This window comes from Solanum dulcamara, chromosome 1 (assembly GCF_947179165.1).
Source record: "Solanum dulcamara chromosome 1, daSolDulc1.2, whole genome shotgun sequence".
Taxonomy (NCBI): domain Eukaryota; kingdom Viridiplantae; phylum Streptophyta; class Magnoliopsida; order Solanales; family Solanaceae; genus Solanum; species Solanum dulcamara.
The window spans coordinates 13,786,115-13,803,029 of NC_077237.1; the positions used below are offsets into that span (position 1 = coordinate 13,786,115).

Genomic DNA, 16,915 nt, shown 5'->3' on the forward strand with positions numbered 1-16,915 from the left:
CTTTAGTCTATGACCTTTGTCATAGGCAAAATATGTAGACAAATTAAGTATAGCACTGCAAAAAAATTGAAACTGAAATGGAAGCATGAAGTAGAGTCTTTTTCCCTAAGTTGTTTAGGGAAAAATTGAATTACCTAGGAGGTAAAAGCAACAAAGAATCCACTTTTTTCTTGTCACATTTCAAGAAAAGTAAAAGAGACTTGGTCCTCTGTTTGGATCTTGCTTATAATTCCTAAAATGCCTCTTGCAAAAGTGCTAGCTTTAAGGTATGAAATAAAGTCAAAACTTGGTGGCCAATAAATATGTTTTTACATACACTCATATTACTCAAATAAACTCTTGTAAACTAATTTACATCCTCAAGAGAAGATTCCGCTGAGCAAGGCGCTCTCGAGAAAAATAGAAAAGACATTATAATAAGATTGGAAGCCAATAACAAGATGTTAGGAGATTCAGGTGTACCAACGAGCCTAGTACGGACCTGAATGCTATAGGAATATTAGAGCCCATTTGGATTGACTTATTTTAAGTTAAAATAGCTTTTAAGCACTTTAAGAGTGTTTGGATAAGTTTAAAAAGTGTATATAAGCACTCAGGTTTAAGCTAAAATGCTAAAAATAAGCCAAAAGTCATAAGTTGGAATTTCTAACTTTTGGCTTTTGGCTTATAAGTCAACAATGAAAAGCCAATCCAAACATGCTATTAGTTGGCATTATTAACGGCATTGGTCTTAGTACGATAGGGCAGATTAGTTTATTTCATGCATTTATAAAGACATTCTGAATGAATTCTAGCAGTACAACAACTCTATATTTTCTTGAGCATTAAATTTCCTTTTGATGTACTTATAACTTCTTTATGATCAGCTTCAAGGCATCCTCGGAAAGGAGCATTATTTAGAATATTCAAATCTATATTTGTTATTCTTTGTACTATCTTACTCACCTAACTCATCACTAAATCAATATTCAAACCGCAGGCAATCAGACTAAAAACAAGGGGTTAAATTGAGACACATGCTCTTAACCTAACCTCATACAAATTCAACTGTACCGTTTTTAGGGTAAACAATTTTCACCTTAATTCTATTACTAACCAACCACAGTTGAGTAGCATAACCACCGGGCTGGATTAATATTTTCCATATAAAATATCAAAACAAGTACCCAATAATTGATGCACTGGGGACATCTAGAACAAGTCACATAAAGATGATTCACCAGAAAATCACATAAGCAAATCGACCTCAAGATTCAGAAACATCACACAAGTTGCAATTCAATGGGTGCATGTATATATCTCACTTAGAATCCTAAAGGATATGCTTGACGCAATGTACATAGTCCAAGAACGTTACAATATTTTATCAAAATTCTATTGTATCATATACATTATTGAGCTATATATGACGGTGGAAAAGAGGCCAAGTGGAATACACTTGAGGGTGTGGCGTAACAATCAATAAAATTGGTGAATTTATAGCATGAAAGACTAGGGTCAAATATAGTATAGACAAAAAAATTATGAGGTAATTTCTTCTTATTGGTCTAGACTTTAGGCGAACCCAAGTTTTGATGTTTGTGAGTCATTCCCACAATAATCTCAAGTTAACATAAGATTTTAATTGGGTTCACAATCGACTATTTTGAAATATTTTGTGAATTTATTTTAACACAAATACAAGAAAATTATCACCTCAAAAATGACCACAGAAAGTTGGCACCATATTGTGTGGCAAGTTGCATGTTCTATGATGAAAGCCATTTGATTCTTGACTTTGCATTTATTCCCCTTAGAGATGGAATTTGTCACCTTTCTCATTCAAACTGATTCTGGGGGTAAAAGATACTGACTTAATAATTCTAATATGAATTTATTATTAGCAAGTATTTTTTTTTATGAGCACTTAATAATTCTAATATGATTTATAAGTACTACTATCTAATAATCTGAATGAATTCTTACCTCACTAAAAGTTAATGACCATATTGTTAGAGTTGGAGAACTCTTGAAACATTACATACATAAAATAATTGCATGGATTTATTTTTTCTAGAGACAACATATAAAGGGGAGTCATTTGAATGTCACATAGCTTCAGAAATGGCAACTAAAAAAAGATTAGACAACTCTCCCCCAAAAGCACCAACACTCACAAGAGAAGTATGTACCACCCTCTTCCGCCGGAGAAACCACATGCCAAAACCCAACTGTCCGGCCAGTGCATTTGTTTTTTCACAATCTCAAGAATTTGACAAACAATTCTTACAAAACAAAATGATAGGGCACTTTAGACTCGTTCTAGGAGGTAACACGACCTCCGTAAAATGTAAGTGTAACTATAAATCCGAACAAGTCAGATAAGGTAATTACGCACAATCTAATAGAACCTTATAGTAGGGGCAACATTTTCATACTATCCATACATATTACCAATGCAATAGTGCAAGCCAATCGGGCGGCCGAAGGCCCCAACCCAACAACAAGATGCAGCAAACAATCAGATTTAGAGGGGGGGGGGGGGTGTACAATAAATGCAAGACAAGTAGGGTTGGGACATTTTTGAAGCTTTGCCAAGAGCAGTTCATAAAAGAATTATATGCATGTCCTTTCACTTTGGTTAGAGCTGGGAAAACTAAGATCCTATTTCCAGAACTCCTAGACTGTGTAGGAGTTTTACATGTGTTTCCATGCATATAGATACAGGCAATAATATTGTAAGAACTCTAGCAAAATTGGAAGGACTGGCATACACTAAAAACAGCTCCCATTCACCATGGAAACCTGCAGAACTGTGTTTTCATGAGTTCTCAGTTTGTTTATTTCCACAAACAAGGCATGTATAGAAGATAGTTTGTCCTTCATCAGCAGATCTAATCTGTCCAGTGAAGCACAAAAAAGTGTTAGAATGGGATAACTTGAAAGGCTAAGCTGCAAAAAGGCAAAGATCCGGGAAGAAAATGAACAAATGCAAAGAAAGATTTACCTGTCTGGCTACGTATGACATGCCTAAATGCTGACAAGCTTTACATTTTGCATTATAATCCTGTAAACCATAAGAACAGCCATTTTAACAAAAGAATGTGCAAACACAAGGCATGTTATTGGATACTGCAAATTGCACTAACCATTTGCTTTAGTTCCTTCTCTTCTTCAAGATCATCAAATGAAGATATACCCAATTCCCTTTTAATAGCCTACAAAAACAACTATTATATGCTCAGAAAAGACATGTAAGCACAAAAATGACAAAGGACACAAGACAAGCTTCCTGCCATCCAGAATATTTCCCAAAGAGTTAGCATATCAAAAGTACTCTAAAATCTAATATAGTTTTGCTCTATGTATTTTGCATTCTTTATCTTCCACCTTATATTTCCCATTATCAATTTTCACCATTTTTCTTTCTTCTACATCAGATATAAAATTTATTCTTCATCCAGGCAATGATAGAGGAAGTTGTCTTGCATTTTCGGAGGCTACTTGGAGTATGCACACAATTTCGTTGACTAGAGCTTATTTGAGTGGGAAAAGAGATCCAGAGGTGATGGCATATGTAAAATATCTCCATAACAGTTACGGATGCAAGCACAAGCAGCTTGTTGGAGTTCTTCTAATTCATTTTTTTGTCAAGTAACCATTCGTCTAAGATTAGCCTGGTCACCCCTTCCCTGCACCTCAACTGAAATAGGCTACAAATACCTACAATGGCGTTCTTTTTATACAACAACAACAACAACAACAACCCAGTGAAATCCCACAACGTGGGTCTGGGGAGGGTAGAGTGTACGCAGACCTTACTCCTACCAAGGTAGGACGGCTTTTTCCGAGAGACCCTCGGCTCAAAAAAGGCATAAAAGGGGGTCAGATAAGGTTAAGAAATTCAAAGCGCTATAGGAAAATAAATAACGAAGGCATCACAGATAAAATAGAGTAATCAAAAGTACTGAAAGCAATAAATAGTAACAGAAATAGCAGAAATGAGAGTACAAAGAATTGTAATGTGCTAGTGCGCCTATGAATAGGGAAGAATAACGAGACTATGTACTAGCCTTCTACCCTAATGTGGGTCCTCCACAGCCTCCTATCTAAGGTCATGTCCTCGGTAAGCTGTAACTGAGCCATGTCCTGTCTAATCACCTCTCCCCAATACTTCTTCGGCCTACCCCTACCTCTTCTGTAACCATCCATGGCCAACCTCTCACACCTCCTCACTGGGTCATCTGTGTCTCTCCTCTTCACATGCCCAAACCATCTCAGTCGCATTTCCCGCATCTTGTCTTCCACCGAGGCCACTCCTACCTTGTCCCGAATAGCCTCATTTCTAATCCTGTCGCTCCTGGTGTGACCACACATCCATCTCAACATTCTCATCTCGGCAACTTTCATCTTTTGAATGTGAGAGATCTTAACTGGCCAACACTCTGCCCATACAACATAGCCGGTCTAACCACCACTTTGTAGAACTTGCCCTTAAGTTGTGGTGGCACCTTCTTGTCGCATAACACTCCGGAAGCGAGCCTCCATTTCATCCACGCTGCCCCAATACGATGTGTGACATCATCGTCAATCTCCCCGCTCCCTTGCATGATAGACCCAAGATACTTAAAACTACTTCTCTTTTGAATGGCTTGGGCACCAAGCTTAACTTCCACGCCAACCTCCTGAGGTGTCTCACTAAACTTGCACTCTAAGTACTCTGTCTTGGTCATACTCAGCTTAAACCCTTTAGACTCCAAGGTATGTCTCCAATCCTCCAGCTTAGCATTAACTCCACTACGAGTCTCATCAATCAGGACTATGTCATCCGCGAAAAGCATACACCATGGCACCTCATCTTGAATTTGTCGCGTCAATGCATCCATTACCAAGGCAAATAAAAATGGACTTAGAGCTGATCCTTGATGCAATCCCATCCCAACTGGGAAATGCTTTGAGTCCCCTCCTACTGTCCTTACCCTGGTTTTGGCTCCCTCATACATGTCCTTGATCACCCTAATGTATGCCACAGGTACATCTTTAGCCTCCAAACATTTCCATAGTATCTCTCTTGGAACTTTATCGTAGGCCTTTTCTAAGTCGATGAATACCATATGCAAGTCCCTCTTCCTCTCCCTATATTGCTCCACCAGTCTCATAAGATGGATGGCTTCTGTAGTTGAGCGTCCCGGCATAAATCCGAACTGGTTCTCTGAAATAGACACGCCTCTCCTCACCCTCATCTCCACCACTCTTTCCCACACTTTCATAGTGTGGCTTAGTAACTTGATACCTCTATAGTTGTTGCAACTCTGGATATCCCCTTTGTTTTTGTATAGAGGGATCATTACGCTCGACCTCCATTCTTCGGGCATCGTTGCCGTTTTAAAGATGACATTAAATAACCTAGTCAGCCACTCCAAACCTACCAAGCTGGCGCTCTTCCAAAATTCCCCAGGAATCTCGTCAGGTCCGGTTGCTCTTCCCCAGCGCATCCTACGAACAGCACCCTTAACCTCTTCGACCTTAATACTCCTGCAATATCCAAAATTGTGACGCCTCTCTGTATGTTCCAAATCTCCCAACACAAAGTCTCTGTCCCCTACGTCATTCAAGAGTTTATGGAAGTATGACTGCCACCTCTGTTTAATGAGAGTCTTCTACCAATACTTTTCCATGCTCGTCCTTAATGCACTTCACTTGATCCACATCGCGTTCCCTTCTCTCCCGCGCCCTGGCTAGCTTGAACAATTTCCTATCCCCACCTTTTTCTTCTAGTTCAGCATAAAGGCGTTCAAAAGCTATCGTTTTTGCCGTCGAAACAGCCGACTTCGCCTCCTTCTTCGCTATCTTATAAAGTTCCTTATTCGTCCACTTCTCCACCTCATCCGTGCTTTCTATCAACTTCGCGTACGCCATTTTCTTTGCTTCCACCTTCCCTTGCACTTCTACATTCCACCACCAGTCCCCTTGATATCGACAACGACTACCTGTCGAGACTCCCAACACTTCCCTTGCTACAACCCTAATACAACTAGTCGTCCTATCCCACATACTGTTCGCATCCCCACTACTATTCCAGGCCCCCATGTCCTTCAATTTCTCTCCCATCTCCAGGGCACTAGCCGTGGTCAAACTCCCCCATCTGATCCTAGGTCGATCATTCCCGACCCTCTTCTTCCTCGTCATCTTGATCCCTAAATCCATTACCAAGAGCTTATGTCGGGTTGTAAGGTTGTCTATCGGAATGACCTTGCAGTCTTTGCACAGACCTTTATCATCCTTCCTAAGGAGTAAAAAGTCTATCTGAGTCTTAGCCACCGAACTACTGAAGGTTACCAAGTGGTCTTCCTTTTTGGGGAAATTCGAATTAACTATCACCAACCCAAAAGCTCTTGCGAACTCCAAAAGTGAAACTCCTCCTCCATTTCTGTCCCCGAAGCCAAAGCCTCCATGCACATCGTCATACCCTCCCGAAATAGACCCGATGTGCCCATTGAAGTCCCCTCCCACGAAAAGCTTCTCAGTAGGCGGTATGCTTCCCACTAACTCGTCTAAATCCTCCCAAAAGCACCTCTTCTCCTCCTCTGCTAAGCCCGCTTGCGGCGCATAAGCACTAATAATGTTCAGAGTGGTCCCTTCAACGACCACCTTAATCGACATCATTCTATCAGTGATTCTCCTAACCTCCACCACCTGATCCCTTAGATCACTGTCTACTAAAATGCCTACCCATTCCTATACTTTGATCTACCAGAGAACCAAAGCTTATACCCGTCTACCTCCTTAGCTTTAGTACCTACCCATTTGGTCTCTTGGACACAAGCTATATTAATCTTCCTTTTCTTAAGAATCTTAACTAGCTCTATTGACTTTCCCGTTAACGTCCCAATGTTCCAAAAACCTACTCTTAGTCTAGACTCTCCTTTAACCCATTTACCCCTCCTTACCCTCGTCCCCGACCCTAAATGAGAACATGACCCTAATCTACCATCACTATCCAAAGCCACGAAAACGCGTATGAACTACTAAAGTATTCAATGGTCTAAAGTCAGCAAAATATAACGACAAGTGTATGAACAAAGAATATTTGGAAACCGGAGGTACCAACTCCAGTTGAAAAGAACCTGGTTCACGCCGGAAATATTGTTCACGCGCTAAAAATAATGTTCACCTCGAAACACTGTTCACGTGCCAGAAACACTGTTCACGCGCCGGAAACACTGTTCATGCGCCGGAAACACTGTTCATGCGCCGGAAATACTGTTCACTCGCCGGAAATACTGTTCACTCGCCGGAAATACCGAAATACCGGTGCAAAAACTGCTCGAAAATCTACTGGTAGAGGATTTTCGATCGCAGTCAAAGAGGAAAAAAGAAAAGAAAAAAAACACAAAGAAGAAGGAAAGAAGAGATGAAGAGAGAGAACAGAAGGGGGAGAGATCTGGCCGGAAATAGTCTTCGCCGGTGGCCGCTTGGGAAGGTGTTGGCCTGGGTGTAGGTGGGATGGAATTTTCAAACATTACAACAATGACCACGCCTCAATCCCAAACTAGTTGGAGTCAGCTATGTGAATCCTCAACATTAGTTATACTCCCACATATGACACCTCACATACAACTATGCCTCGGTCCCAAATAAGTTGAGGTTGGCTATATAAATCCTCATTTGTCATTTAAGCTCACATCATAATAATCAGTAAAAGTGAAAAATATGTTTAAAATATATACTACTAATAATAATAACAATAATAAAAGTTCCATACGAGTCTTAAGAACCTATCCACAACTAGTAGCTATCACCCATATGGACATTTTTCATCCATTGTGCTCTATCTTTAGCTAAGCCTATATTGATACCAAGCAATTGCAGGTTTTTGAGACCACTTCCTTCTATTTAATTTTCAGGTCTACCCCGTCCCCTTTTAACACCTTCACTTACCATAGTTCTACAACTACGGATTGTAGAATCTATAGGTCGACACAGAACATATCCAACCCATCTCAATCGACCTTCAAGCATTTTATCATCAATGTGTGCTACTTGCACCTTCTGACGAATGTGGTCATTTCCAATCTTATCTAATCTGGTATCACTGCACATCCATCTTAGCATCTACATCTCGATAACACTCATCCTGCGGATATGTTGGACTTTAGCAACCCAACATTCACTACCATAAAACATAACTCGTCTCATAGTTGTTCTATAGAACCTACCTTCACTTTGATAGGTATCCTTCTATCACATAACATCCCGATAGCACTTCTCCATTTTTATTTTTTTTGGAAAATGGTAAGATTGTATTCTTTAGCATTAAGGGCATGCTGGCCACCACCAAAAAGTGTCAATTACAAGATTCCTATCAAATCTACAATCTGATCTATATCTACTATACACAACTGTTTACACCAAAAAAGTAAAGATACTAGACAATTCCATTTGACCTTGTGTATGGAATTGGATCTATCTTTAAAACATCTACCATTCCTTTCCATCCAAACTGACCACCCTATGCATGATGGTATTAATATCCACCATCTCCTCTGACTCTTGCTGCCTCCTCTCCTTACCCAGCTCTTTAACAGCTCTGATGTATGTTCTGGCATTGTCCAATGCAGGTTTGAAATGCTAAGGAACAAACTCCAGACTTGCTTGGTAAAGTTACAATGCAAGAAAAGGTGGTTGTTTGTTTCTCCTGTCAAATTACACAAAAAAGATCTAGGGACCAGTAGTCTACCCTTCTTCTGTAGTACTTCCTATGTTAAACAAGTCCTATTTCTCACTAGCCAAGTGAAGCATTTCACTTTGTAGGAATGTCCCCCTTCCAGAAATAGTTCCATTGATGCTTTGGATCTCCAGCCATCAGTTGGAGACCTCTTCTGTAGGCACTGCTAACTGAGTAAAGACCATCCTTTTTATGCTTCCATAGCATCCTATCTGTGGCATTTGTGTCTATACTCATTCCACCTAACTTTCCTAGTAAATCTGCAACCCTTTCCACCTCCCAATCATTGATAAATCTTCTGAAAACTAAATCCCATCCCTGTTCTGTCCAACAATCACTTACATTAGCATCAGGGTTCTCACAGATTTGAAAGAGATCTGGGAAGAGATCCCTAAGAGGGGATTGTTCTATCAAGATATCCTTCCAAAATTTAGTTTTACTGCCACTTCCCACTTTGATAAATAGGTCTGCCTCCATTTGTGGCCACAAGCTTCTGCCCGATAGCACTTCTCCATTTCAACCATCCAGTTTTAATCCTATGACTAACATCTTCATCTATCATTCCATTCTCTTGAAACAACGAGCCAAGATATCTTGCATTTTGGCACTGCAATCCCATCTAGTGTCACCTCAACTTCTTTCCTCTCATGCTGCCATTGGGAAAAAATGCAAATACACTCTCTTGATCTGCTAGCAATTATTCCGCAGGTGAACTCTGAAACCTCCTTTCTTTAACATCCCTTTTACATTTTAAGGGCTCCCCATTAGTTTCCAGGGAATTCAATGGCGTTGAATAAGTCAAAATGTCAGGAAACTAGATGAGTAGTAATGCTACGTAGCTTATCATTCACTACTAACTGCTAATACACAATACATGCTAAATGATCCTCCTCAAACTGTAGTAGCATGATTTTATTTAGCAACTGTCCAGAACCATTACTATTAATAGGATTCAAAATGAGTTTTCATGAGCTGAAACTGGACATTTTAAGCCAACACCGAGTAAATGACCATCCTAGCGAAAGAATTGACTGGCCACAGTAAGAAGCACTCAAAACTCAAATCAACTCTCAGTAGTCCAATCACCAATGTACCCACAGAAACCCAGAAAATGAAACACCTAAGTTTAGAACTACAACTAGAATATAGATGGAAATGGAAAGTTATAAGCAACTTGAATCCTAATGGGCATTCCTCATAACTTTGAACCAGCTTTTGCCAATCTATTGGGGACTTTATTTTATAAGTAATTAATGTTTTACAAATTTATTTACTAAGTCAATACATCAGGCATAATTACAGGTTGTGCAATACTTCTTTTGTGTGTAGCATTCCATCAACATCTTGTTCGATAACCAGATAACCCCAAAAAACTAACAAAAAATATATCTCTGTTTCAGAAAACAAGTTTAGTACTACAAAATAACTATAAAATATTACAAGCTTAAGCAACAACAATTGAAGGAAAGAATAAGGGGAAAAACTCTTAGAGAAAACATGATGAGATAGAAGGCAAGTTACGTGTACCTAAATTATTTATACAAATTGAAGTGACGCGAGTAGAGGGGAAGAACAAGAGACAAGAGAACATTGTAGCAAAAAATGTGAAATAGGAGGCGGCAAGAAGAGCAGATACCTTCTTAGACAACATAAAGTCAAGCTTAGATGAGTAAGTTGATCATTCTTTTTCACATTTTCTTTTAACTTTCGGATGATTTTCTTAGGTGTTCGGCTTAAGACTTTGGGAAGGTTTTATAGACAGGCACGCGATTATGTTGCTTTGCTAACATTGACTTAAAAAGTATTCTGAATCACTTGTCACCCGGTGAGTAGAGGTTAAATACAAACTAAAAAAGAGATCCTGATGGGTAAATTATTAGCAAGTAATAAGTTAAGGCAGTTTTCCATATCCTCAAACAGACGAGCACCGTTCTTGTCAAGACTATAACTTAAACTACTGTTGGTGGAGATGATCAGACAACCAATTCCACAGCATACTCGTTCACAGCTTCACCTCTTAACATCAAATGGAATACTTGAAACTATTACATGGCTATGCTGAGTATGATATGGACTTTCCACTATATGCCTTTTTAGTTGCCCAAAAAATTATTTCTGAAGAAAAGAAAAAGACAGGAAAAACATTTCCTGGACTCTAAATACCAGAATATCGTTGGATTAAAAACTTATCAAACAGCTTCTTTAGCGACTGCTGTATTACATTTAGCTTTATCATTCCCATCTCAATGTAGGCATTAATTAAACCATACCTCAGCAGAAACGGTATACTGTATCTCGTTTCCAGCTATCTCTAGAAAAATCAAACAAGAGAAACAACTGTTGTCAATAATGGAATATTAAATTCCAGTGAAAAGAAACAGAAGACATAAGATGAGTCAGTTTTTTGGATGAAAAACATATAATGAGTCAATCTCAAAAATTCTTCATTTCGAAGAAATAGACAGATGATTCATGATCATTATGAAAGCATTATTGTGTCTTTCAATCTATCCTGGCAACTAACCTTACATTTTACAGTTAGATTCACTATATTAACGGGTAACAACTTGTAGGCACCTGTACCAGCTGAAATAGAAAACAAAAAGAACCTTGGACAAACCAGTTTTACACCATTTTTACCCTAAAGGTATCGACTTCATTGTACTGGCCTCTAAAGACACCCTCAAATCACAGAGCAGCAACATTCTTTTGACTAGTACCAAAGAGATGCCTGAGTAGCTGAGGTCTAAGAGTAACAAAATGGAGCTCCCCAGGTTCTGATCTACGCTACAGCACTCTGTATTAACCCATCTACTCCATCCATGTTGGACAGGTTTACTAGGTACCTATTTCTTGTGGGATGTAACAAGCTATTCCATACAAAATGGAGGTCCTAGGTTCTCATCTTTACGCTACAACACACTGTATGAGCCCATCTACTCCATCCATGTTGGACAGGTTTACTTGGCACCTATTTCTTGTGGGCTGTAACAAGCTATTCAATTGAATTAGACAAGGAGTGGCATGACCTGACCTGCACACCTCCGTACATTTGGTGGATTTACATGGTAAGAAGGGAATGTAATTGCATTCGCTTCGTGGAAATTTTTCAGTTTTTACAGAAGTAAAGCACATGATTAAAACATTTGTGTGTGTATGGGTGTATATATTTTATTTAACACCCTTGATACAAGAAAAATCTACTGGGGCAGCCCCTGCCACTGTCATTTAAAAGATGCTATTAACAATTTCTCAGGTTCGATATAAAGTGTGTGTTTTTCCTCATAGTGAAGGATATAAAGGATTTAGGGTGTGTTTGGGTTGGTCAAAATTTTAGAAAACATTTTCTCTAGGAAAACACGCTCCTTAAAAATAAGCAAAAAGACTTCCCTAACGGAAGTAAGGAAAACAAGTTCCACAGCATTCCACATTGATTGTTTCCTCCCCACCCTCCAGCAAACCTCATATCCACCCCACCCCCATAATATTTGCCTAGATTATATAAAAAATGCTTTTAGAATAACATGTTTTGCTTCCCTACATAACACAAGAAAAGTTAGAAAACCAACTTTATTTTCCTAAAAAGTATTTTCCAAGAAAACATTTTTCATCACACCGAACACACACACCCTTACTCTAAAATCATGTCTAGTCACAGGTTGACAGTGCCATGCCTCTTCAAACATGGACTAACTACGCAAATAAAACATGGGCAAGAAAGTTAAAAGCAAGGCATATGCTACATTTGATTAGTCAATTAACATGTTAGATGAAGAATTTCCAATAAAACGCTTGAGAACTGCTTCAATTACAGAGACAAATGAAAAAAGATAAAACCTTTGACGCGTTTCTTGAATTTGCATAAGGGACAACGAGCATACTTTGGTGAATCAAAAGTAAGCATTGTTCCACACATTTCACAGAACATAAAATCGCGTTGTCGACAGTATGCCATCGAACTGGCTGAAGAATTAAGCTTCTTAGAGCAATTCAGTTCAGCTGAGGCGTCTCCAAGGGTTTAGGGTTTATCAATATGTTTTCTTTTCCCCTTTCCTTTCTTTCTTTCTTCCCTTTCCTTTTTTTTTTTTTTAACTGATAACACATTTTAAAGTCTGATTAAATTTAAATTTGTATCAGAATTTCTCACACCCCCTTTCCTCTATTTCATCTTCAATATAATACAAATATTAGGGAGGCATTTGGCCATGTTTTCTCTAATCAGAAAAGGGTCAAAATGTTGTTAAATAATGTGAAATTGAATAAAAGTACGATCAATTAATAGTTTGATTGAAAAACGATTCTACGGTTAATAGTTGGGTCAAACATTGCCTCTACCATTAATAGTTTGGTTTTAAAATATTATTATTATTATTTTATGTATCAAAAATGTTCTTTTGTAAATAAATATTAGTATTTTTTTCTTTTTAAACATATTCTATTTCCCAAAAAAAATTATTATTAAAGAACTTAATTTTTATTTTTATTTTTTTAAAATCATTCTAGCTAATAAATAAGTAGGGAATAATTTTTTTTCTTCTTAATATCATTTTAACAATTAAAAAATAGCATAACTCTGTTTACCTTCTTAACTGATAATATAAGTCATATACATAATAAGATCATAGTGACCCCATTATTATTTTTTATTTAAATAACGATAAAAAAATTCTAATAAAATAGAAAATGTTTTTGGAATTGAAGTAGGAGAAGTATTTCTAACTAAAAATATCGGTATTAGAAAAGAATATGTTTAAAATGAAAAAAATAATATATTTATTTGATAAAAGGTATTTTTGACCTATTAAGTAATAATAGGGATATTTTTTAATCAAATTATTAACGACAAGAGCATTTTTAGACAAACTATTAACTAAGGCCATTTTTTTTTCAATTCTCAAAGTTTAAGGGTATTTTTGACTTTTTTCATTTTTTATTTTTTCGGAGTTGAACTCCGAAAAACATGTTTGATCATAAATTTTTGAAACTCAAGTTGAATTTCAAAATTTTCAAAAAATTGAAAAACAACAAAAAAACTGTTTTCATCCTAAATTATTCGAGTCCTCCTGGATACAGAGTCGTCGTTGTTACAGAGCGTTTTACCCCTTATCCCCCCTCAATGTAGGACTTTCCAACATGAATCCTAATTTAGTCAGGCTCCAATGCGGGTACCGAATACCGGGTGGTAAACTAAAAAAAATGAGAAAAATAACCAAAATCCCATGGAGACTTTTGGTAAATTACATTTATTATAACTACGGAGAAGGGTCTAAAATGCCCATCAAATATTCGAATTATACAAAACTACCCTCCATCCATCTTTCGGACCTCAAATACCCTTGACGTCAATATTTTGGCTCAATAATATCCTCGATATTAGTCCTTTGGATCATATTTGTCCTTATTTTTTTATAGTTTTCCTAAAGAAAAATCATGAAATATTTATATATTATGTTGCCTAATCTGATTGGTCCAAATTTAAACTCTTCTCAAATAAATAACAAAAATCACATATAATTAATATTTTGACCTGATACGCTTGAAAATAACAGGGATTCATCTAAAATCCACGTCTGAATGTCCATTTAAAAAATATTATTTTTTATTAACATAAAATTTCTATGAATTATCCAATTGTCTTATTTATTCCCTCTTTTTATTCTATTTTTAAATCTCTTATTTTTAATTAGGATATCAAATACTCAAACTTGAAATGAAACTACACATTCATATTTTTTTTTATATTATTATCATGGTGGGGTAGGGGTGGGGATAGGAATTTTTTTATTATTATTTTCTTATTTTAAATTTTGGGTACACACAAAGAAACAGATGTTATTAAATTATCTTCTATTAAACTAATTATTTCTATATGAATGTCCTCGTTATTTTCTTCCCTTTTTTCTCTCTTATTTTGTCATAAGTTTAAAAGAACTACAATTTAAAATGGTGGACAAGATTGTAAGAAGAAAAATGTAGAAGAAAGAGGAAGTGAAGGAGGGGAAGGTGATTTTACTACGAAACTCGGAATCAGATCAATCATATGAGTTCATATATTAAGTAATTTTAAATTATTTTAACGGATAAATGCCAAAATATCCTTAAACTATGGGATTTGGTACAATATTGCCCTCCCATCCACCTAATGAGTGTGAGCCGTTAGAAATAAGAGTATTTTTGAGCCAAAATATTGACGTCAAGGATATTTCGGAGCCAAAAGGTAGATGATAGTCTTGTATAAATTTAAATAGTTGAGGCATATTTTTGATTCTTCTCCGTTATAACTATGTATCATAATTCAATTACATATTAAGGACCCATTTAGGGCTGATGGTAAACATCCTATTGTCTTAAAATATTAAAAGAAATTAGTTGTTGAAACTGACTATATAAATAAATGATTACATATTTAAATAAAAATACATATATAAATCAAAAAGTGTTTATAGATCAATTTAACCATTTTATAAGCTTAATCAAAGCATGAAAAGTTTTATACAAATATTAGCTTGCATAATGTTTCCATTTCAATATAGAATATTAAGTGTTTAGTTTTAAAAAAACATGAGATATATTCATATTTAAGTAAACTAAATATATGATCAGTAGAAAAGAAATTAAAATTACAAGTTAAATGCTTCTATATACTTATTCTTATGAATTTAAGTGGACAAACATTTTAGTTGAAATATTTTATTCATATCTTTGATTAAAAAAGAGAATAAATACTATTTGAAATATGTATCTTTCCGAACTTCTTAAATAGGAAATGACTACGTAATATGCCGAATTAATTAGGAAAAACTACATAAAATAGATCAATTATGAAATTATTTAGGGGAATTTTCGCATATAGCCAGCCACTCAAAAATATCTTAATTATACTCCATAGCTATAGTTTGCTAATTACAATTCGTAGCTATATTTATAGCAGTGTTTGTATAATTCGCGCAACATTTGTATACATTTGTATAATTCGCTATACAATTTGCAGTTTTTGTATAACGTTTGTATATTTCACTGTACAATTCATGCAAAATATTTGTATAATTCGCTATACAATTTGTAGTGTTTGTATATTTCGCTATACAATTCGATTCGCGCACAACGTTCGTGTAAATAGTGTGAATTATACAAAACTCTACTGTATAATTGCGCGAATTATACAAAACTCTAGTTGTAATTATAGCTAGATGTTTGTCGCGAGCCATAATTAATTCAAACTATAGGTATGTTAACTAATTAACTAGTATATGTCTACTTATCCGCATAATTTTCCTAATTATTTACCCAAATTGAACCCAACCCAAACTATTTACCTTAATAGTCTCATGACCCAAACTATTTATCCTCTTACCCCACTTTCTTCTTCTTAATTTCGCGCATGGATTGATGCTGACGTCAGCATCACTGCTCATCTTTGATACCATCACAGTATATTATACTTTGATGATATCAAGCAGTTTCTTCTTGATACCATCAGAGTATAATATACTTTGATCGTATCAAGTAGTTTCGCTGAAACACTGTCTTTTCCTTCTTGATACCATGAGAGCATATATATATATACTCTTATGGTATCAAACGTGTATTTACGCTAGTGCCCCCTCCCTTGTTCCTTTTTGATACCATCAGAGTATAAAGAAGGAAGAGATAGTGTTTCAGCGAAACTGCTTGATACCATCAGATTATATTATATATTCTCATGGTATCAAATGCGCGAGATAGTTAAAAATAAGAAGTATAAAAGTAAGGTGATATTCAATGGTAAGTAGTGTCCCTTTTTGAGATATTACAATAATTATCCCAATTAATTATACTAAACACTTCTATTATATGATTCAATTTTCAATATATTCTTTGTATTAAAAATTAAACACTTGACCTCTAATACTGTTAAAATCCTACCCTTACACTCCTTATGAGATATATCTTAAAAAAACTTATTACAATATAATTATTAAAAAATAAAATATGTATTTGTTTTGAAATTTTAAGAAGATGATTGGGGCATGATGGATGAAATGGAGGCTCGCCTCCGGTGTGTTATGTGACAAGAAGGTGCCATCACAACTTAAGGGCAAGTTCTACAAAGTGGTGGTTAGACCAGCTATGTTATATGGGGCGGAGTGTTGGCCAGTTAAGGTCTCCCACGTGCAAAAGATGAAAGTGGCCGAGATGAGAATGTTGAGATGGATGTGTGGGCATACC

At 36.4% G+C, this 16,915-nt stretch overlaps 1 protein-coding gene across 1 annotated transcript; it reads right to left on the reverse strand.

The window, feature by feature from the left end:
• Window positions 1-2,546: 2,546 nt before the first annotated feature.
• LOC129902347 (uncharacterized) lies at window positions 2,547-12,798 on the reverse strand. Its single transcript, XM_055977568.1, has 5 exons — window positions 12,545-12,798; window positions 10,978-11,018; window positions 3,129-3,197; window positions 2,987-3,046; window positions 2,547-2,878 (listed from the first exon to the last, which is right to left on the reverse strand). The coding sequence occupies exons 1-5, from the start codon at window positions 12,660-12,662 to the stop codon at window positions 2,801-2,803; spliced, it is 366 nt and encodes a 121-aa protein (XP_055833543.1). The 5' UTR covers window positions 12,663-12,798; the 3' UTR covers window positions 2,547-2,800.
• Window positions 12,799-16,915: the final 4,117 nt, after the last annotated feature.

What these genes read in the sequence shown, in the direction of transcription:
- LOC129902347 (XM_055977568.1), bottom strand. Translation starts at nt 12,662, where the DNA reads ATGGCATACTGTCGACAACGCGATTTTATGTTCTGTGAAATGTGTGGA. An exon ending in ATTCAAGAAACGCGTCAAAG is followed by an intron (nt 11,019 to 12,544) that starts GTTTTATCTTTT and finishes TGATTTTTCTAG; the next exon opens with AGATAGCTGGAAACGAGATA. An exon ending in AGTATACCGTTTCTGCTGAG is followed by an intron (nt 3,198 to 10,977) that starts GTATGGTTTAAT and finishes TTGTTTTTGTAG; the next exon opens with GCTATTAAAAGGGAATTGGG.